The 20,160-nt window shown below is 37.3% G+C and overlaps 1 protein-coding gene across 1 annotated transcript in view; it reads left to right on the forward strand.

Annotated features, from left to right (window-relative positions):
• NCKAP5 (NCK associated protein 5) overlaps positions 1-20,160 on the forward strand; it is a 467,588-nt gene that overhangs the window by 248,130 nt on the left and 199,298 nt on the right. Inside the window, exon 6 of the mRNA XM_019472169.1 lies at positions 848-981. Coding sequence (XP_019327714.1) covers positions 848-981 — 134 coding nt within the window. The remainder of the gene's footprint in view (positions 1-847; positions 982-20,160) is intronic.

Genomic DNA, 20,160 nt, shown 5'->3' on the forward strand with positions numbered 1-20,160 from the left:
GAGGTATTTAAAAGACGTGTAGATGAGGTGCTTAGGGACATGGTTTAGTGGGCATGGTGGTGTTGGGTGTTGACGGTTACTCGATGATCTTAGAGGTCCTTTCCAACCTCAATGATTCTATGATTCTATGATTCTATGATTCTATGATCCAGGTAGCACAGTATGTTGTGGGTTGGGTTTTTTGGTCCTATGTTTTAAGAACTAGCAACAAGCACATGCTATTTGCCTTTGAGAACTATTTGTAAAATAATTAATGACATTTTTATTTCTCTCGTATTTGTTTGATTGGTACTCAGTTTTTAAAAACATATTCTTTGTCATAGTATTTCAGTAAATAGATTCAAATAGACTTTGTCCTACTGATAGGGATCCTCCTTTCAGCCAAAACAAGAAAACCAGCGGTGCAGAAGCAGGTCCTTCTCTGCTCGTGAGACTGAAACATTAAAGGGACGGGTGACAAGTTGTCCTCTTGACTTGTTTCATGCTTCCCGTGTCTGCATTCAAGCTAGATAGATCACAGATCTCAAATATAATTTTTTACATCTATTTCGAGTGGAGGTGAAGAAAAAGAGCTTTGAATGAGAGGGTGGGTGTTTGTTTTTAAATATGCTGACTTCAGTGAGTCTGACCTGAGTAAGAGTAGCCCAACATAATGGGGATATTCTGAAAGGTTTTCCATCTCTAGTTTGTTATTCTATGTAACATTGCTGTACAAAAAATGATGGGACTGGGTAGTTAGGGTAGTTATTTTGATTGTTTGATGATTTTTCCCAAATTAAATCTTAAATTTTTGCTAAAAGTGTGATTTGTCTGTACAATTAATAAATAACTTTTTATGGTCTTTCAGCGTGAGAAGCTGATACATGAGTTGGAGGAAGAAAGACATTTAAGACTTGAGAGTGAAAAAAGATTACGGGAGGTGACACTGGAGTCGGAGCGTAGCAGAGCTCAGATGCGTGGGCTGCAAGAACAGTTTTCCAGGTATGTTGCATAAGTAAACTATGTTCAAAATATGGGAAGAACGTACTTCGGTGCAAAAAGATTGATCAAACCTGTTGATAGCTTGAATGGATGGAATCTAAGGCAAAAACTGCGCTCTCTCTGAAATTTTGTAAACATGATGGGCTTTTGGCTAAATGATTGTTAGCATCCTGTGAAACTTAAAAGGCTTATACCATCATTCTATGTAATGGTGAAAATTTTCATTTCTAGAGATTTTGCATTTGTTAGAACTCCCAATAATTTTCTAAGTACAGGTCTTCGCTTCTCAAAAAGTGCATGTCATTGATCAGTCAGTATTTGGTTCCTTGTTTCTGTTAACCAACAAGAATGGGTTTGATCAATCTGAATAAAGGAAAAAAAAAGTGATGCCTTTTACCAGCTGGGTAATCATCCTGCTTGGACATGCTTCGAATCTCTTTCTGTATTGACTGGACCAGAGCTTTGTGCTAGAACAGAGCTCCACTTACAAAGGAACCATTTTAGAACTGGGATTTAAGACAAACCATTCATATGACGACAGTAAGGATTTGAGTTATTTATTGTTTTCATGATGCATGATGAGATCTTGTACATCAAATAGAATTTTTTACTGTTTTTGTCACATGAGCAGAAACAAAACAATCAAAATCAAAAGACACAATGGAATTTTATGTTGTGTATTTTCCATCAAGACTGAATATTAACTCATTCCCTCAGGCTCCCAAATCGTTGAAAGGTTCAAGTTCAGTTTAATATGGTGAAAACAAGCTGTGGGGTGGGTTTTTTCTTTGGTTATTTTTGTTGGGGTTTTTAGGGTTTTCTGTGTTGGGCATTTTTTGTGTTTTTTTTTCCTCAGTGTCTGCCATGCTGCTCCTCTGATCTGAGATTGGGTTTCTAGGCAACGCTGCAAAAGCTGTTAATAGCAATAATAAAATTTGTTCTGATCCGTTATTTTGTTTTTGTAAAATTTCCATTAATCCTCTTCAGATTTTAAAAAACTATCAAAGTGTTCAGATAAGTCTGAAATTCTTTCACTAAAAATGCTAAGGATATTTCTTTTTTAGTTTTTTGTTGTTGTTCTATGTTTTTTGTTTCAATTTTTACTTACTCTGATGAGACTCCCTAAGTAATATACACAAAATAAATCCACCCTATGAGTGTTCTTGGTTAGAATATTTTGCTCTGTTATATATTAATCTTTGTTTATGGAAGAATTTCCTGAGGTCCTGAATTTAGAACAGTATTATTGTTACAATAACTAGAAGCCTTTGAAATAAACTTTAAAGATGGCGCAGCCCTGATTAGGAAAAAAAGAAAAGAAGAGGTGAAGGGAAACCAGTCTCCAGAGTAACGCTCCCAGTAACTTGGTAAAATTTTAACTGTTGCATATTCAAATCTTTTCAGGATAACCCTTCATTATTCCTGTGAAACCGTGGTAGTCTGATTCAGTTCTACAGTGTTTCTGAAAAGAATAACTGTGTTATTAGTTAGGATCCCTGAAGTCCACTATCTTCAAATTAATCCATTCTTTTTCTTCCGTTGCTATTTGCAGTCTGGCTTGCTCTGATCTATCAAGAAGCAAAGGGATGCAAGTTCTTTGGATTAAAGTTGTTTGTCTCTTTATTTTTGTACCTCTCATTTAGATAAAGGTGAATGCTGTCTAAATCAGTATTATGTTCTTTTTAAGGCTGCCTACACGTTAGCTATACTGTTTGAAGGCAAACTTAAATATCACTTTTCATTAATGGCACCTAAGGTTGGCCCTGTTATTACCAATGATGAAAACTGCCGTTGGCGTCATCAGGCTATGATTTTATTTTAGTGTAGACCAGATGCTAGGAAGAGAATGCATCACTTAAATACTTCATTTGCTTTTAAAACATTATATTTTTTATGATGAATATTAGAGATTATTTTTTCTTATGTTTATTAGAATATTAAGATATTTGCTTACAAAAACAGACTTTCTCCCTAAATGAGTGTATTTTTTCTTACCCTGCTTGAGCAAGTAATGACACTGGCAATGGGGTAATTTTGTGCTGCTTAGAGATTATGTATTGTTTGAAGGATTTGAGACTTTTTTCTCAATTTGAGAACAATTAAATGGGATGAGACAGGTGGTGATGGGAGGAGATGTTAAAATCAAGCAAATTGGAAGTATTTTGGAAGAAGATGGCTAGAGAGTAATACTTTGGGCCCAAATGTTCTGGCTTTCAGATGCAGATAGCCTAAAGTAAGAACATACATTATAGCATAAATCTTTTAAATCTGTGTCATTCCTGAACTGAGTGGATTTACATAGACATTCCTACATATACATGCAGTGCAGTATGTTAAACTGTGATTTAGAGGATGGCTTTTTGCATCTCAAAATATTTTCTCTGCATCTTTGAAAGAATGAAACATGATAGTTTGTGGAAAGCTGTGAGCTGACCTTTGTAATCAGGGGAGGAAAGCTGCCTATTCCTATCTGAAATTGTGTGAAGACTTTAATCTGTCATATAAGCATATAGTTTGAGATGGAGGAGTTCAGAAGGCAAGGGTTTTTTTTTATTGACTGACGTTTCTGTTCTTACCAAGTAAGCAATATTCCAGGCTAGGAGTCTGAAATAAATCGAAGTTCTCTTTCTTAATATCTGTATAAATCTGCCAGAGCCTTAAAGTGACACAGTGGTTAGTTTGATAAATATGTGACAGTTGCTGTAGAAGGAGAAAGAGCTTTTAAAATCAAATTTCTTCTCCAGAATTGTACTGTGGTGTATCCATGTAGTTTAAAATTTGTTTTCTAATTTTATTGGAGGTGAATATATTTGAGGTGTGGAAAGATCCTGCAGGAAAACCATTTAATGCTAAAGCTAGGATTTTACACTGTATTGGATGCAGTTATTTTTGCATTACCTTAGTATAATCTCACCTTGAGGTGAAATTCTTGATGTTTTCTTTCTCAAAACCACTGAGATCTGTTGCTTTGCTGCAGCTGTTCTGTTAAATTCTATAAGGCCCATATATACATGACAATGTATAGATGAATGTTGTGCAAATGCATGAAGACTAACCCTATAAATACCTATCAGCCCAGTTTCTTCCAAGACAGTGTCATGCAGTCTGACTTTCCCATTTTGATTGTTGGCAACTGTTATGTGTATACTGGCGGGCCACTATTTATGTTAGTATTATGCCTGCTGCCTCTTTATCTAGCTCTAGAGGAAATTAGGTTAATTCTTTTTGGTTTGTTTTTTGTTTGTTCATTTTTTAGGAGTTTTTTTGATTGCTCACAGTTTAACATTAGTTCCTCCTTGAAATTCTTATATCTTGACATTAGAGAAGAAAATACACTGTGTCTCATGTACCTCCTTGTTCTTGGTTTCAGCTGTGCTTTTCCTGCTTTCAGCATCTTCCTACAACAGTAGGAACAGAAATGCAACAACCCTGCCTGAAGCAGTAGGTGTGATTTATAGTATCACTCTAAAAAGCACAGTAATACACACAATATAAATTGATTACATTTCTCTGCTGTACATCAGTAAGCAATAGAAATTGTTGTCTGTTGAGTGCATGCAGTACATGTAACTCCAAACTGGGATTAAATGTTAAAGCAGTAAAGGAGGTAGCTTCACTTAAGTTATTTTGATTACTATTTTGGTCTAAATGAAACAAGTTCAATAAACACACTACTGTAAAGTATATCTGTAAACAGTAATTGAAGAGGCTGGTATAAAATCTTAAAATCCCCCTTGGGTAAATTTCAAAAATTCTTTCAGTTAAGATGATCTTGTTTATAGGTATCAATGTCTGTGACTGGAAAACTGCCTCAGGCTTTTAAGAATGGATGTTACTGGAAAAGTAGGAAACGGTCCTTGTTTGATCTCCCAGGGTCCTGCAAATGGTATGAGTGCAATTCTCATTAGATTGTATTTCAGCATTCCCCTCACATTAATATTGACCGTAGGGTTAAGCCTGTCACTTCTGACAAGGGGAAAAATGACTACTACAAATCTGATAACACTTCGCATAAAAGGACTGCATGGCTATTGGTTTAAACACATCCTACATGGTTTCCTCCAATTATTGTTAATTCCCCTTGCTCCATTCTGGCTTCTCAGTAGGTGAGTGGAAATTATAACTGTTTTCCTAGCAGCTGTGATAAAGAGATTTTTTGCATTGCATCAACATGTTGACGTTGCATCATCACATTGTAATTTCTAATGCTATTACACCTGCTTGATCTAGAGGTCGCCACCTGCTTGCACTTCAGTGGCCTTACTGCCATGACTGGTAATCCATATACAACAGAGACTGTGTCTGGAAAGTATAAACCAGTAGGATTCCTTGGTAGCCCCTGTGGTCAGTCGCTTTGTCTAATGCCCATTGAATGCCAATTTAAACCATTAATAATATTTTAATCTAGTTTCTGGGGAGGTTAAAATGCTCTCCTGGCAGCCACTGATGGTATTCCTTTGATTTTATCATAGCAGGGATGAGTAAAATGCCATGTGGGAATTCAGTCCTTGTCTCAGAAGAAGATTACAGAAGGAGCCGTCTACAGTTTTCCTCTTCTCTTTTGTGTAGTTCTGCAGTAATCTCTTATCATCCTCCCTGAGTGGCCTGTATGTAGGGTTATTGAGGGATGGAGATTGTCACAAAGATAGAGTTTATATCAAAGGCTGATCTTGTCATCCTACCCTATGTTTTTAGATACCGCCCGATTTTATTAGATGGGGCTGTGTGAAATTCTGTTACAAAGAAAACTAGTGAATAAGTATAAAACACAATTTGCCGACTTGAAAAAGTGCTCCACGTCTGGTGCATATCTCACTTGTATGCTTGCTGCCTCCTTTGCTGCTGACCATCTTCAAACATGTTTTGGTGGGTTGACCTTGGCTGGCTGCCAGGTGCCCACCCAGCTGCTCTCTCACGCCACCTCCTCAACAGCACTAGGGGAGAAAATAAGAAGAAAAGAAGCCTCATGGGTCGAGATAAGGACAGGGAGACCACTGACCCATTACCATCAAGGGGAAAGCAGACTCGACTTGGGGAAGATTGATTTAATTTATCGCCAATTAAAAATAGAGAAGGATAGTGAGAAACAAGGACAAAACTAATAACAGCTTCCACCACCCCTCCCTTCTTTCCAGGCTCAACTTCATTCCTTTGTTCCCGACTCTTCTACCTCCTCCCCTGAGCAGCATGGTTGGCGGGGGTAGGGGGAGGTGGGGGCTACTGCAATCAGTTCAAACTACTTTGTCTCTGCGGCTCCTTCCTCCTCACACTTTTCCCCTGCTCCAGCGTGGGGTCCTTCCCACTGGGGTCTTAGAGTGCTGGGAGGCCTCTCTGTTGTATGATGTAAGAGAGGTGGGGCTGATGTCTGCTTCACAGGCACCGGTTCTGGAGCTGCCGCTCTTGGTGCACTGGGCTGAGCGCTTTCACTAGAGGACTGCTTAGCTCTTGGCTGGACTTGCTGAGCCTCAGGACGTGGTGTGAATACTGTTTTACTAGGGCTTTGACCTAATGCTTAGGATATCGATCTTGTCTTTTGATTAGAATTGACAGAGTAAAAGGATGAAGTTTCTTTTAGATTAACACTGATGGGGTGAGTATATTAGTATTTTTATTTATGTGCATGTATGACACTTGGGTACATATTTCATATCTAATTGTTGCTCAGAAGTGTCAAGCACTATTTTAAGTAAGATCAAGGAGCTTTTGTGTGAATAGTTTTCATCTGGCAGAAAATAAAGGAATGGTTTTACTAAACCCATGAAATTAAGCCCAAAAAGGAGTTTGCCCCAAGTTGTATATGGAGTTTGATGACCCCTCTCAGTTCACGGGCTACTTTGAACTAAATATGCTGGTTTCCTGTTATTTGACCAACAAGAAGAAAAAAAGGAATTTTATAATTTTTCATACCAGGCTTCATTTTTTCCACTTTTCTGTTCTGTGTATGAATACAGTGGTTTTGAAAATACATACGCACGAGAAATATCTTCAAAGAATGTGTTATCTCAGTTTTCTTCAAAAACTACAATTCTCATTCTCATGTTAGAAACCATCAGGTTGAAATACATATTTTCCTACAGAAGTTGAGAAAGAACAAAAGCAGTCAGAGTGACTGCAGAGGGCTGAAGAACCGGTGTAAACTCAAAACACAGAAGTCATGCAAGGACCAGAAGTTGTAGCCGACTGTATTGCATGATGTATGCTGACTTACATAACACTTTTAGAGAGCAATGGATTGCTTTGCTTCAGGCATTATTAAAGATGCACATAGAGGTACATGCAGTTCCTGGTCTTCTGTAGACTCTTCAGGCGCTGAAGCTACATTAAGAGCCAGCCCTATTTCAGTACCCCGATGCACTAGTACATCATGTGGTGGTGTTTCATGGCAGCTCTTAGTTGCTGAAAGCTTCTTTCAAGGGTTTCGGGGAAATAGATAATTTTTATCTTCCACTGACAAAAACATCGCTATCTGTGCACTCAGAAAATCCTGAGTTTGGTTTGTATTTATTTATATGCTCACAGTATGCGTCATACTTGTATTTCTGGAAGGTTGCATCTATTGCCTTTTACTGATTTATCAGAGCATGAAATGATACTCTGCTTCCTCTGTTCTAGCTAGCACTACAATTCAATAGGATACAGTGGGTTTTTTCCTTTGCATAATGTAATAGATTAGCACCAAAGTAGTACGAGGTTACAGTGTAATCCTTTGGTTTACCCTGTCATTTAAAACATACAAGACAAAGCCTGACATAAAAACAATGTATCAATATTTTCACCACAATTTTGCAGTAGGTTACCAATACCCATATACAGGTCCACACACAACATATAATCCCCTCCATGCATTAATTTTTGTAGTAGAAAGATGGTTTGAATATTCTCTGCACTGCCATTCCATGGTCCTGACCAAGCAGAACCTATCTATATTAGATAGTGGGTGGTAGGTATCCATAATCTCTCTCGTTACATGGCTGTTTCATTCCCAAAGTGAGAGAACTCCACCAATGTTGAAGGAAGCTCCTGGAAGCATGTACCAAATAATATTGTGCTTGAGAGTAAGAGTAGGGATTCCTGTGCAGATGTAGTGATTGGGTTTATAGACCCTTTTATGTTGGAAGACAGTGAAAACCTCATTTTGGTGAAATCACAGACTCCCTTGCTACTGTTGTTTAAAGAGATCGAGGTTCATGTTTGGTGTTCATGTACTGTGAAATCCTGTACCTGTTGAAGTTCACGGCTCTGTGCATTTTATTTTGCACAATAATAGGCATATTTTTGCAGGTATTTCTAGCTTCAGATAATTCTCCATTGTAAAACATGTTTAGGTTTATGAAAGGACAGTGCTGATGTAGGAGATAAGTTCTATTACTGAGTAATGTTGCTGCCTAAGAGCTGTGCAGTCATGTATGGTAAGATGTTTCCGAGGTAGATAGGACCTGTGGTTGTCAGGAGGACTTCTGTGACTTATTGCTGGTTTGCTGTTCTTACAGATGTATTTTTGAAATTGCATTGGAACATGGAAAGTTAAAGTACTGACTGTTTCTTTCCTGTGGAACTTGCCACAGTTTGGTTTCTTTAGAACTTGGGAAATCAGGAGTGTCACAGATGTGTCACGTGCTATTCTGCAATTCCTTGATGCCATATAAGGTAAAGAGACGATTCAAAACCAACACATTCCTTCACATATTTAATAAAAAGATTCCTTTGCTAGATGTGATAGATACCTTAATTCCAAGGACCAGCAGAAGGATCAGCAGATCTGCCAGAAAAAAAGCTGCAAAGATCAGCAGAAAATCATTTGTTTTCCTTTAGTTTATTTTTTCCCTTAAGTCAAGCCATTTGATATTAATTAGCTGTGGTCTAAAAGAACATCTTTTTAAATGCTTTCTTTTAACATTATATTCTTAATTCTGAGCCATTTTTCAGGAAAGAACCTGCCCTGATTACACTGGAAGATTGTCATCACTTTTTCTTCATAGCTTGCCTTGATGCTCCCATGCACGATTACCCCCTCTATGTGAAAGACCAACTCCTTCATGCTTAGGTCACCTTTTTATTTGGAGGTATGGTGTATATATATATTTATATACAACTAAGGCATTTTTACAAAGATCATAAAAGGATGAAAAGTAATTTTAAACAGAAAATCATGTGGATGATAGGAGGATAGAAGGGCATATAATAGATGAGAAAGCAGGAATGCCTAACAGCTGTTCTGTCTTAGTCTTCCCTAAAGGAAAATAATAGCATACATATACCAATAAAGATTGACAAGGATGATCTGAGATCACAAGATAGAATGTGAAAGATAATCAGTTAAAGAATTAAGATAAGTAGATTCAGCCAGGAGTTCTTGATCATACTCACAGGCACCAACTGTAGTCAAACAACCACTGACGATTATATGTGTAGGCAGTTGAAGAATGAGTGAAGTCCCAAAGGAGTGCTATTTACTTATATATAACTAAGAAATTGTGCACAGAAGATTGGACCGATTTGTTGTTAATGAAAGTTAGATATGGTTCTACAACAGTCTTCATGAAGAAGACTAAACAATTATGGTCCCAGTGCTCAGTTCAGTTGCCTGTGCTCTAATAAGTAGCTTCTGAGAAACTCTTCCAGGAAGAGTTGTTTTATTAAATTTAAGGTACTCAGAGAAGAACTGCTGTGGTTAACAATGCTCTGTAGTATCTCTCTTGAAGTGCTTTTGAAGTTAGAACATGGCAAGAATCAGATGCTACATCCTTAGTGGCAGCTACTGATGATCTGCTTTGGGAAAACTTTTTCATGATGGAAAAAAATTGTGATATTCCCATGTCCTGCAATATAAGGTTAATCCCTTACTTGACCCATTAGGAACTCCTTCCAACCAAATGTGTTAGAATAATTTTACAATGTTTTGCAGAAAAGGTGATAATAGGCACTATATTTAAAGGTGGCAGGCTTCTGTCTAGAAGCAATCATAAAACTGTAAATCACTTTTCTGTATGTGTTGAAAGTTCACGTGTGCTTTAAAAATATTAAAATGGAAGATTGCCTTTGCTTATAAGACCACCTAATTTTGTCAATTCTATATACTATTTCTCTCCTCATTAACGGACGTTACTATTAACATACTTTGAAGAAGTATGTAGTAATGACTCCATATAATCTGAAAATTCTTCTGTTTCAAAAAAGAAGGCCTTTCATATAACTAAGTGCCTTTAAAAATATCAGTAATTCTTTCTGCCATGTTTCCTACCAAAACAAATAAGAGAGAGTTTTCTTTTTAATTTTGGTGCGATAGAAGTCTTCAACAGTTTAGTTTATTCATGTAAAAGCCAGATCCATCCTTCTGAACCTAAACATGGAAAAATTCTCTACTTCAGATTGTATGTGTACCTTTGTCTTTTAAAAATATTGTCTTCATTTCATAATATCTGTATAACAAAAGAATATTAAAAAGGAAATGGAGGGAATACCTGTGAGAGAAGGACAATGTGGTGATAAAGATCTTGAATCCTTACAGTAGAATATACTACAGAGAGTCACCTTTGAAACAACGTTGTCATTTACATTTTTGAATCCATTAATTCAAAGAGATCTGTGTAAATGGAAATTATGTCCCAGTAAAATGATTAAAGAAGTTAAACTAGGTAGGGAGAACAGGCAAGAAGAAAGCTGGCAAAGAACAGATGTTACCTTAGGGTCTGTCATGGATGACTGTGGTAAATGTAAAGACTTTTTAAAAGCATCAGACTGGTTTGAGCTACAGGATTGTCTACCAGAGTTGTTTCCTACACCAACACAATGACTCAGTCTCTCTTTAAAGTCTTCTGTTTCCCTGTAGTGTTGTACAATGGTACCTTTTATTAATTACCCCTTCCTGGGAAGGGAGAGGATGTGAAATGGAAATGACAGGAATGTTGTGAAACTTCCAGTGCATGTGCCTTTCACAACTGGCGGTCTTACGTACGCTCATGCCATACATGTGCTGTCCACCCTTTGAGACTAATTTCTTGAAAGTGAGCAGTTCTCTTGGAGAGTCGAAAAGACACACGTTTTTAAAATTACTATGTATAATGTTAGTTAAGACTGATCCTCTGATTCCATGATTAGATTTAAGTCACTACCCAGATAACAGGGATTTATCCCATTTTAATTTGCTGATCCCATCACACCTGTGGTTCCTTTTGTCATATGATTGTAAACCTATACTTAAAAGCCGTATCTGATACGTGATTTGCAGATTATAGACTGTTTCTCTTTACTAATGGGTAAGAGAGAAGCGTGAGTTTATGATCGTGATTTTGTGGTTGTTTTTCTGTTAGATGCTTCAGGTGGCTTGTATTAATAATTTTCCTACACTATTAAAGTTGTGTTATAAACTGTAAATGTATCAGTAATGGGCAGTGGTGTATATTCAGATTGATGGTGGTAATGGTGGTAGGTACAGAGCAAATTAAACCATGAGGGAATATTATGATTAAAAAGCTGACATAAAACCAAATGATCTTGATAGTGATACTTCTCTTTTATGAGCATGATTGGAATCTTCAAAGGATCATTGGTTGACTGAGTCTAAATTTTACCTTTACAATTTTACAACAAACTAAAACAGGGAGCCTACACTCCCATTCTAATTGCAAGCAGATAAAATCTGATCCAGAAAAGTGCTCAGCCTTTTTAAGATACTGGTGTGCTTTCTGCTCTCATTAAGGGCAGAAGGAAAGGAGTGCTTCAGGTACCTTTGAGGAGTTTGGTGCCTTAAGTAGTACAGATGTGCAGATTTGTGGTACAGGGGATAAGAACATGAAATCCTGAATGTTATCTCTCTGAGTAGAATAATAGGGGAATCCTTTGTCTTAGGTTTCAAAGCAAGGTTTTCTGTTTTTCATGTGTGTATGAGCCAGGGAGGAGAAAAGGGCTTTCTCTAAAGTACTCTAAAGGAAATGGTAAAGCAACAGAACAGGAAAACATGCACAAAGATGTCCCGACTTGGTATCGCCTGTTGTATCCAAAGGTGGGCCCTATAGATCGGGACTTTTGCTCTAGTCAGTGAGAAACTGTTGTAGAATCAAATCTTTACTCACAGTTTGCATAGCTGGCTTTCTAATGCTGGTGTGCAAGTAAAGAGCTGGTCTTAAAATGTGACCAATACATAATTTGTAAATATAATCGGTTTGTCATCCTGCTCTGCATAACCTCTTAAGTACCTACGCTAACTAATGGAAATAGAATAATTTATCTGCCTGACTTGAGACGGTACTATATTTTTTCAACCTAGTAGCAATTTGTAGTCTGCATAGATTGGATTGTTTCACAGGAGAATTATTACGGTAATTTTAATTTTCTCTTAGAACTTGTAATTATTCCACAGTATTGTTCTAATGCAGCAGGCCATGCAGCAGTCCATTTGTTTGTCAGTGCTCAAAATTGGACAGGGCAACTTAAAAATTTAGTTTTAATCTTTTTCTTTTATCAAAAGGTTTTGGGTGCATGTTTTCTTCTATAAGCACATTTCAAATATGATTATTAAAAGTTGCAGTGAGTATATTTAAAGCTGAAAAGCTATTATATTAGGTGCAAACTGTTTTGGAGTTTTGCTTCTCAGAGTATATGATAAACATTAAGAGAACAGGATGGGATTTGCTTTTCTTGTATAGGCTTATAGACCTAGTTCTTCTGATTATTCATCCCTTACTCTGATACTACATTTTGCTAGATACTCTACGGGTGCATCCTCAGGGATTTATGCCCTGAAGGCATAAGAAGTTTGTTTCAGCTGCATGGATGTTGCTTGTGCATTTTCTTGATACACGTAATCGAACTTGCTTAGAGGAAAAATGGGATTTAAAAAAGAAAAGGTGCTTGGTTATAGTCCATCAGTATCAGTAAGAACAGTTGTGAGGTCTTTCTTCACTCCTATTTGAAGGAAAGGCTTAAGATTCTCACTGAGTTTTGATCTAGACCTAGCAGAGGGAATGACCTCTGGAAGGGAATGGGCATTTCCCTTCTTAAGGATTAAGAAAGCATTGAAAGACAAATGCTACCGTTTTAAGTCATCTGACATGATTCAAACTATTCAAATAAATAAGGAAAATTGGTGGGCCAGATCCTCACCAGGTCCTGAAAGGTGCTAGATGGCTGCACTAAAAATGCAACAATGAGAGTCGACTATATCTGGCTTATGGCAGGAATGGACCTAAGTAACTACCGTGGGCTTTGCCCGTAACAGGCTTATTGCTTAAAATCTTGATATTTTTTGCATTGTCATTAATCATGCTGAATTTATATGACTAATATGGTTATAATGCCTGACTCCATAGGGATTCTGTTACAATTTAGTAACAATTACTGTCTACTATTGCAGATAGCTTTTATTGTAAAGCATTGCCAAAAATCTTAATGTGATTATCTTTGGTCATAATGTGTGCTTCAGTTTGCAGATACTGTAAGAAAATGTAGATTGATATGAATTATTGTTTCAAGGTAACATGGTTTTAATTCCATGTGTAGTGCTTGCCTCATAATCTCAAATTTTACGAATTGGGCACTGCTAACCTTCAGTCGAAATGTCTATTAAATAGCATTAATTAAATATGTATTTCAGAAAGCATCCATTATCTCCCAAGGGTGCAGTATAATAACTACAGATAGGTTATTCTGAAAACATTGTCCAAAGTATGTCAATAGAATATTGTGTTGCATGAAACAATGAGCTGCTCTTGTGACAATCAGATAACTAAGGATATGCTGCAAAAGGATGCAGAGAAACTACAAATCCTGTTCAGAACAAGTCTCATCACAGAGAACACTGAGTATTTTAGGTTGTTGATACACACTTTTAGTTTACATACACCTTGGAGAAGATTTTTCTTTTGCATCATTCTATTTCATGGTAAATGAATCCCAGTTCAATTGCTTTCTTCAAGATAAGGGATTTTACTCTTCTTGGTTTTCACTACCATTCCAGATAGGAAGGAAGAAGTGGCATGCCGAGGAAGAGTTGCATTTGTCATGAGAAAAGTGGTTAGGAGGAGATGTGAGACAATGAGGCTTAATGCTGCAGGAGAACAGAGATTTCTGTAGTCTCTTGTTTTGGCACAGGAGGTTGTGCTGCATTTTAGAATTTGACATACCTTTTTCTGCAAGCATTTTTAATCCTCCTTTTTGTTCTTCTATATTTGTGGGATTTAATTGTCCAGTTTTTCATGCCAGAGCATGAAAAAGCAGAGAAAGCACATCCTGCCGTACATTGTGCCTGCATTGGAAATCCAAGTAAACTGTGTGTTTTGAACTAAGTTTTCATTCTCTAGGAATACAGATTAGATCATTAAGTTGTAGTGCCCTTATCAGTGTTCGCAAGCTGCAGAGTCTATTAATTGAATGAATGTGACATGGGTTGATATAGTGTCTCACCTGATCACAAGGTAACCTTTTTCTGTCTTTAGCTATAGGTTTCATCATTCATGCTAAAGCCTTTTTAGAGGCACTGAGTTGATTGTGGTTTTATTGCTGTGTTCCGTTTGTCTTCAGTTGGCAGATTCCTTCCAGCTTGTATCTACTAACCATAAGAAAGCTAATCATGTATAGATCATGTATAGATGATAAGCCTTTATGTATATTCCTTTTTACTGGAAAAATCAGTAAGAAACTGGAAAATTCTGACCACCTGTACTACTTTCTGAAAGGCAGGTAAGGCAGAGCAAGGTAATCAGTAGATTAAAAAGCCAGGGAGTTGACTGACTTCAAAATTACAGTTACAATTATGGTATATCCAAGTGGATCTGTGTTAAAAGTGGTCTACAGTGGAGATCCCTCCCCTTGGCTTGTTGAATGCAAGTGTATCTCAGAATATGAATTCTGTTCAAGACAAAGTATTTCTTAATCTCATGTACTGTAAATGTCTGCTGCTACTATGCTTGTATTCTCAAACTGAAGAGAAAAAATACCAAAAAACAATCCAACTGTGAATGTCTTCCTTAAAAGGCAAAAGTCTGTCAAATTCAGTTCTTGTATCTTAGTCTCAACCCTTCACAGAGAAAAGAGCTCATTTTGTCTAAGACTATGCAGTAGTGAATAGTGGCAGAAAATGTTATGTTGGTGTGAATTTACTGTAGAACCTGTTAAAGAAAGAATGAGGGAAACTTACATTTTTTTTAAAAATTTGAGTTTCACGGAGGCCATTGGGATCCGTTTCTGAAATATTTGTTGAAGACGATTTTAGTGTAAACAAGAAAGAATAATGGGTTACTGGTTTCACTAGTTTCATATTTCCGTGAGTATTCTTGCTGTAAAAATACTTTAAATATTCTGGGTTTCATTCAGCTCTTGCAGTCACGTGCTGAATTGCTGAAATTTGTAGCATTGCAAAATAGCGAGCAATATTTTCCCATTCCAAACTTGCCTGCATTTCATTGTGAGCCCTCTGTTGCATATTTTGTGTCATATTTAGTGTTTATTGCAGTGCTATATGTATTTTCTCAATCAGTGTGTTTGTAATAGGACAATTATACTGGTAACTGCAATGTGAAACACATGCATCATGATCCATTGTAGTGCTGGCAGGATGAGAAATGTCAATTGAGGTTGTTGTAAGAGGTTTCCTAATCCTGCTGAACTAAGGAGTGAGATTCTTTCTGAATCATTGCCATCTGGAGTATATAAAAATGTGAAATAACCTTTTATCATAAGGTTGGCACATGCTACTGGAGCAGTATTGGCATTGATGAAGTTCTAATGAAATGAAATACTATGCACTGAGAAAAACTCACTACTTCATTATTTTGTCTAGGTTCTTCAGAAACCTCCCCTCCAATTTATGAAGGTTATTGAGTAGTTAATAATGTTTTAAATCTAAAAGACACAGTCTTCATTTACAATAATCTGGCATTTTAATATGGATATTAATCTAGTTATAAATACAAAACAACATGCATGTGGTGGAGAATAATTTGTAATTCATACTATAGTCAGGTAATTTAGCTCACTCTTTCTGTTTTCTTGACTTATTTGACAGGTATTTATTGCCCATAAATTTTAGGGTCTAAAATTAGGCCAAGAGGCTTCATCCCCCACCTTGTCAGAAGCAATCATGGCACACAATCCTTCCATAATCTGATTACGCCCGCTGTAGAACAGTTGTTTTGTCCAACTGTTGCTATTGCACACCTGTTCTGTACTGAACTGCTCTTATTTGTAGTACATACAATACTGCTCAGTGTATGCATATTTGTTCTTATATCAGGTTCATTTTATAAATACAGATTGACTAATCCTGTCCCTGCTGAACTTTTGCTTTACCAGACTAAACTTGCCCAGCTTTTTTAGCCTGACTCTTTCCTGTGCCTATTGCAATATAAGTTAATTTTTCTTGAAGAGAGGTGGTCTGAACATGTATTTCAGATGGGTCTTAGCAATTTCACAGGTATTGTATGTCTGTTACTGCCATCTTCCTAGAGCAGGTGCTTTTCCTCACATTGAACTTAGTTGCTCACTATTGATGGGAGGAGAATATTGCCAGGAAATACAGCTGACACCCAGTAAGATGCCTGTAGGCTTCTGTGGGTGACGTGTTTGAGCATAAATGCCTGAACTTTCTTTAGCAATACCCTTACAGGTAGTGGAAGCACGGGCTAAATTCCCAGCACCCTTAGTGCTCACACTGCACCCACATGTCTTGCTTCCTGACCTGTTCTATGTCTTCTCTTGCTGCTGTCCTGAACCCTTTCCTGTCTGTCTTCTCTTACCTGTTCTTCCTTCAGTCTCTGTTTATCTGGATTCTTTTTCACTTAAAACGCCCAGCTGAGTTTCTGAATGGCCAGTATGATAATTCTTGCATCCAGGAGAGACTGATATTTGCTGTGTATTTGCTGTTGTTTAGCAAAGCTTATATGGTTAGGCACATTTCTAGTTAAAAATACTGTGAGTTGGATGTGGAATCTTAATCACTTGAATCTTCAGTCTGTGCCGTACGTTCTCATTTTGAAGGGTTAATCATCATGGAATTCAGAGAACTAGATGACAGTCCTCTTTACTCTTCAGATTAAACAGTACGAAGGCTGAGAGGTAGGGCTAGATTTAGAAGATGAAGGATTAGGACTGTTTAACTAATTCTTCTGAGGATGTGATTTCATTCTATCATGCTTAAATTGAAGTGGGCCAGTGACTTTGTGATCCCATAAATATAGTAGATGAGAATATATTTTATTTTAAGCATCTTGTTTAGTCTCTGTATATTCTTATGTAATTCTAACAGAAATTTATGTCTGCAGGATTGAGATTAATTTAACATTTAAAAAGTGCTAACCAATTCTTGTGCTAATTGTGTTTATTTCTGCTATATAGACAAAACCAAAACATTGCTGATTTTTCTGTGAATGATATCACTGTCAATTTCATAACTGCATTGGGATTAAATAAAAAAGATTAATATCATATTCTCTATCTTTTATTTCTTAATGTTTTGTATTAACACTTTTCAGTAAAACCTCTAAATGCATCTGCTGCTGTGTTGTGTGTACATACTATTGCTCAAGCTAGTAAGAATGCACAAGAGCACATTTTAGGCGTTCTGAGAACATACTTGATTTAACTGCTCTTTTATGATTTCCAAGGCAAGTGTTGGTTTTACAGTTAACTAATTACCTGTAAAGCTAGAGAGATAAATTAAAAAGGTAAATAGCACTCCTCCTCCCACCGGAATATTTAGAGATAAGTCCAAATTGTGATGCTAGCTAACATGGAAGTATCTGAACTAGCATTCAGTGAGTAACACAGCACCAGAAATAGTGTGTTTATCAGTGTATTCTCTAAGCCTGCCTGTTCCCTGGATGAATATTCTGTTGACTGCCCTGCGCTGAGCTCCTTGATGCAGTGCTGTTGGTCAGGATCTAAGCCAGCTCATTTAAAGTTAGCTTGGTTATTTGAGCTGCAGGAATGGTTTTGATGAAGAGCATGCATCTCTTGTAGAAATAACATTCAACAAATTATGTTAGGAAGATAAGCAGTGCTTTAGAGGAGAAATAATCACACTTTTAGAAATTTAAAATCTACATTTGAAAAATACAGTAATTTAAAAAATGGAAGAAGAATTATCACATGGTAGTAATAGTGTTATTGCCTTCCTGGTCCGTGGAAATAGAGAAGATTTGTAAAAATTGGTATTGTCTTTTGTTACAGAAGCTGATACAAGTCTAATAAACAATATTATCTCTTCCTAATAATTCAGTCTGTACTTAGCTTGAAATTTTCTGTTTCTGACCTGAAGTAACACTTGTGTAAACATGTTTCACTCTTTGTTTTTCCGTATCTAAATCAGTTGGCTTTAAAAAAAGATATGAAAATTATTCAAAATCTCTTAGGATTTGTTTCCTCTGTTGGCTGCTAAATGAAAATAATGACGTTTTACAGCTAAGCAAGCAGAGAAATTCTGAACAATTTACTAACTAATATTGCTGTGGAATTATACATAACATGAAGAAATAGAATGGGAAATATTTAAACACTGAAAGAAAACCTTGGTAACTGCAAATCTGATCCATCTACCTGGTGAAAAAAGACATCTGTGCAAATGAAAAGACACAAATGAACTCTAACAGAATGTCAAGTCTTTCACAGGCAGATTGCGTTTAATGGAAGCCATATAAATGTTTCAAGTGGCTACTGACCCCATTGTTTCTAACCCCATACTCAGTGGCAGGACATCAGACCTGATGTCTTTCAGAGTAGTTGTACATGTATGCTCATGAAAAATCTGCCTTGTGGACCTCTGAAAAGAGCCCTGTATATACGTAATCCAGTATGTTGCTTGGTATTGTGTTCTTGATGAATCGGAAACAAAGAGCACAGTCCACTTGAACTGGGTGCGATTAATCAAAATCGCACAGTTATGTTATGAAACGGGATCTATGGTCAGAGACAGTGATTATACCATGGAAGATGTATGCCTTTGCTCAGACCCAGCCAACTAACTCCCTTTTAAAAGGATCCAGAGCAGCCAATGCTGAGGGAACCAAGCGGGAAAAGGGAAGATGCTTTCTATGTCTTTTCTCCCTTTCCAGAACCAAGAATGGCAAATTCAGGTAACTTGTGCTTAGTGAGGAAGCAAATACCGAAATGCTTCTTGTCAAGAATTTTAAACAAAATTGTGAGAAAGCATATTTGAAAACAAAGGAAGGCCAAACATTTCTCACAAAGTTTTAGGTTTGATGATGTTTCTTTAAGACTTAGAGTGTTCAGAACAGGGACACAAGAGCTTCCCCAGGAGTTTTACAACAAGAAAATTAAATTCCCCAGTGGGATGTGGGTAGAAAAGGATCTCCTCTCTTTAACTTCATAAACAGGCTATACTTGCCACCTGAGAAATTGTGTAGGCTTTTTGGGGGGAGGGGGTGGGAGAGTGGAAGGCTTCATTTTGTCACCCTTTTTTAGGAGTGGAGTGAAGGGTTGAGAGGGAAAATTCCTGATTTCATTACAGTGTTCACCATGGGCCTCACTTGCATGGGTTTCTGATGCAGCAGGTGTACCCTGGGGCATCATCATGAGCTATTCTGGGTAGTGCAGCTGTGGGAGTCAAGAGCTAAATAACCCAGTAGATCTCCGAGTTGGGGATTTCATCCCCATCTTCATGTATCCTGTGGAAACAGCAGAAGAAAATACTATGAAAAAAAACCAAATTTGTCATACATGTATGTAAATTTTTATACATGGGGCTTCTGATCTGTAGAATTCATAGTGTTTCGCAAAGTAAACCTTCAAACAATGTAATACCTGAGACTAAAAATCACAGTCTTCATAGAATCGTAGAATCATAGAATGGTTTGGGTTCGAAGGGACCTTAAAGATCATCTAGCCATGGGCAGGGACACCTTCCACTAGACCAGGTTGCTTAAAGCCCCGTCCAGCCTGGCCTTGAACACTTCCAGGGATGGGGCATCTGTAACTTCTCTGGGCAACCTCTTCCAGTGCCTCACCACCCTCATAGTGAAGAATTTCTTCCTTATATCTAATCTAAATCTACCCTCTTTCAGTTTAAAGCCATTACCCCTTGTCCTGTCACTACAGGCCCTGCTAAAAAGTCCCTCTCCAGCTTTCTTGTAGGCCCCCTTCAGGTACTGGAAGGCTGCTATAAGGTCTCCCCGGAGCCTTCTCTTCTCCAGGCTGAACAACCCCAACTCTCTCAGCCTGTCTTCATAG

This window comes from Aptenodytes forsteri, unplaced genomic scaffold (assembly GCF_000699145.1).
Source record: "Aptenodytes forsteri isolate BGI_AS27 unplaced genomic scaffold, ASM69914v1 Scaffold11, whole genome shotgun sequence".
Lineage (NCBI taxonomy): Eukaryota > Metazoa > Chordata > Aves > Sphenisciformes > Spheniscidae > Aptenodytes > Aptenodytes forsteri.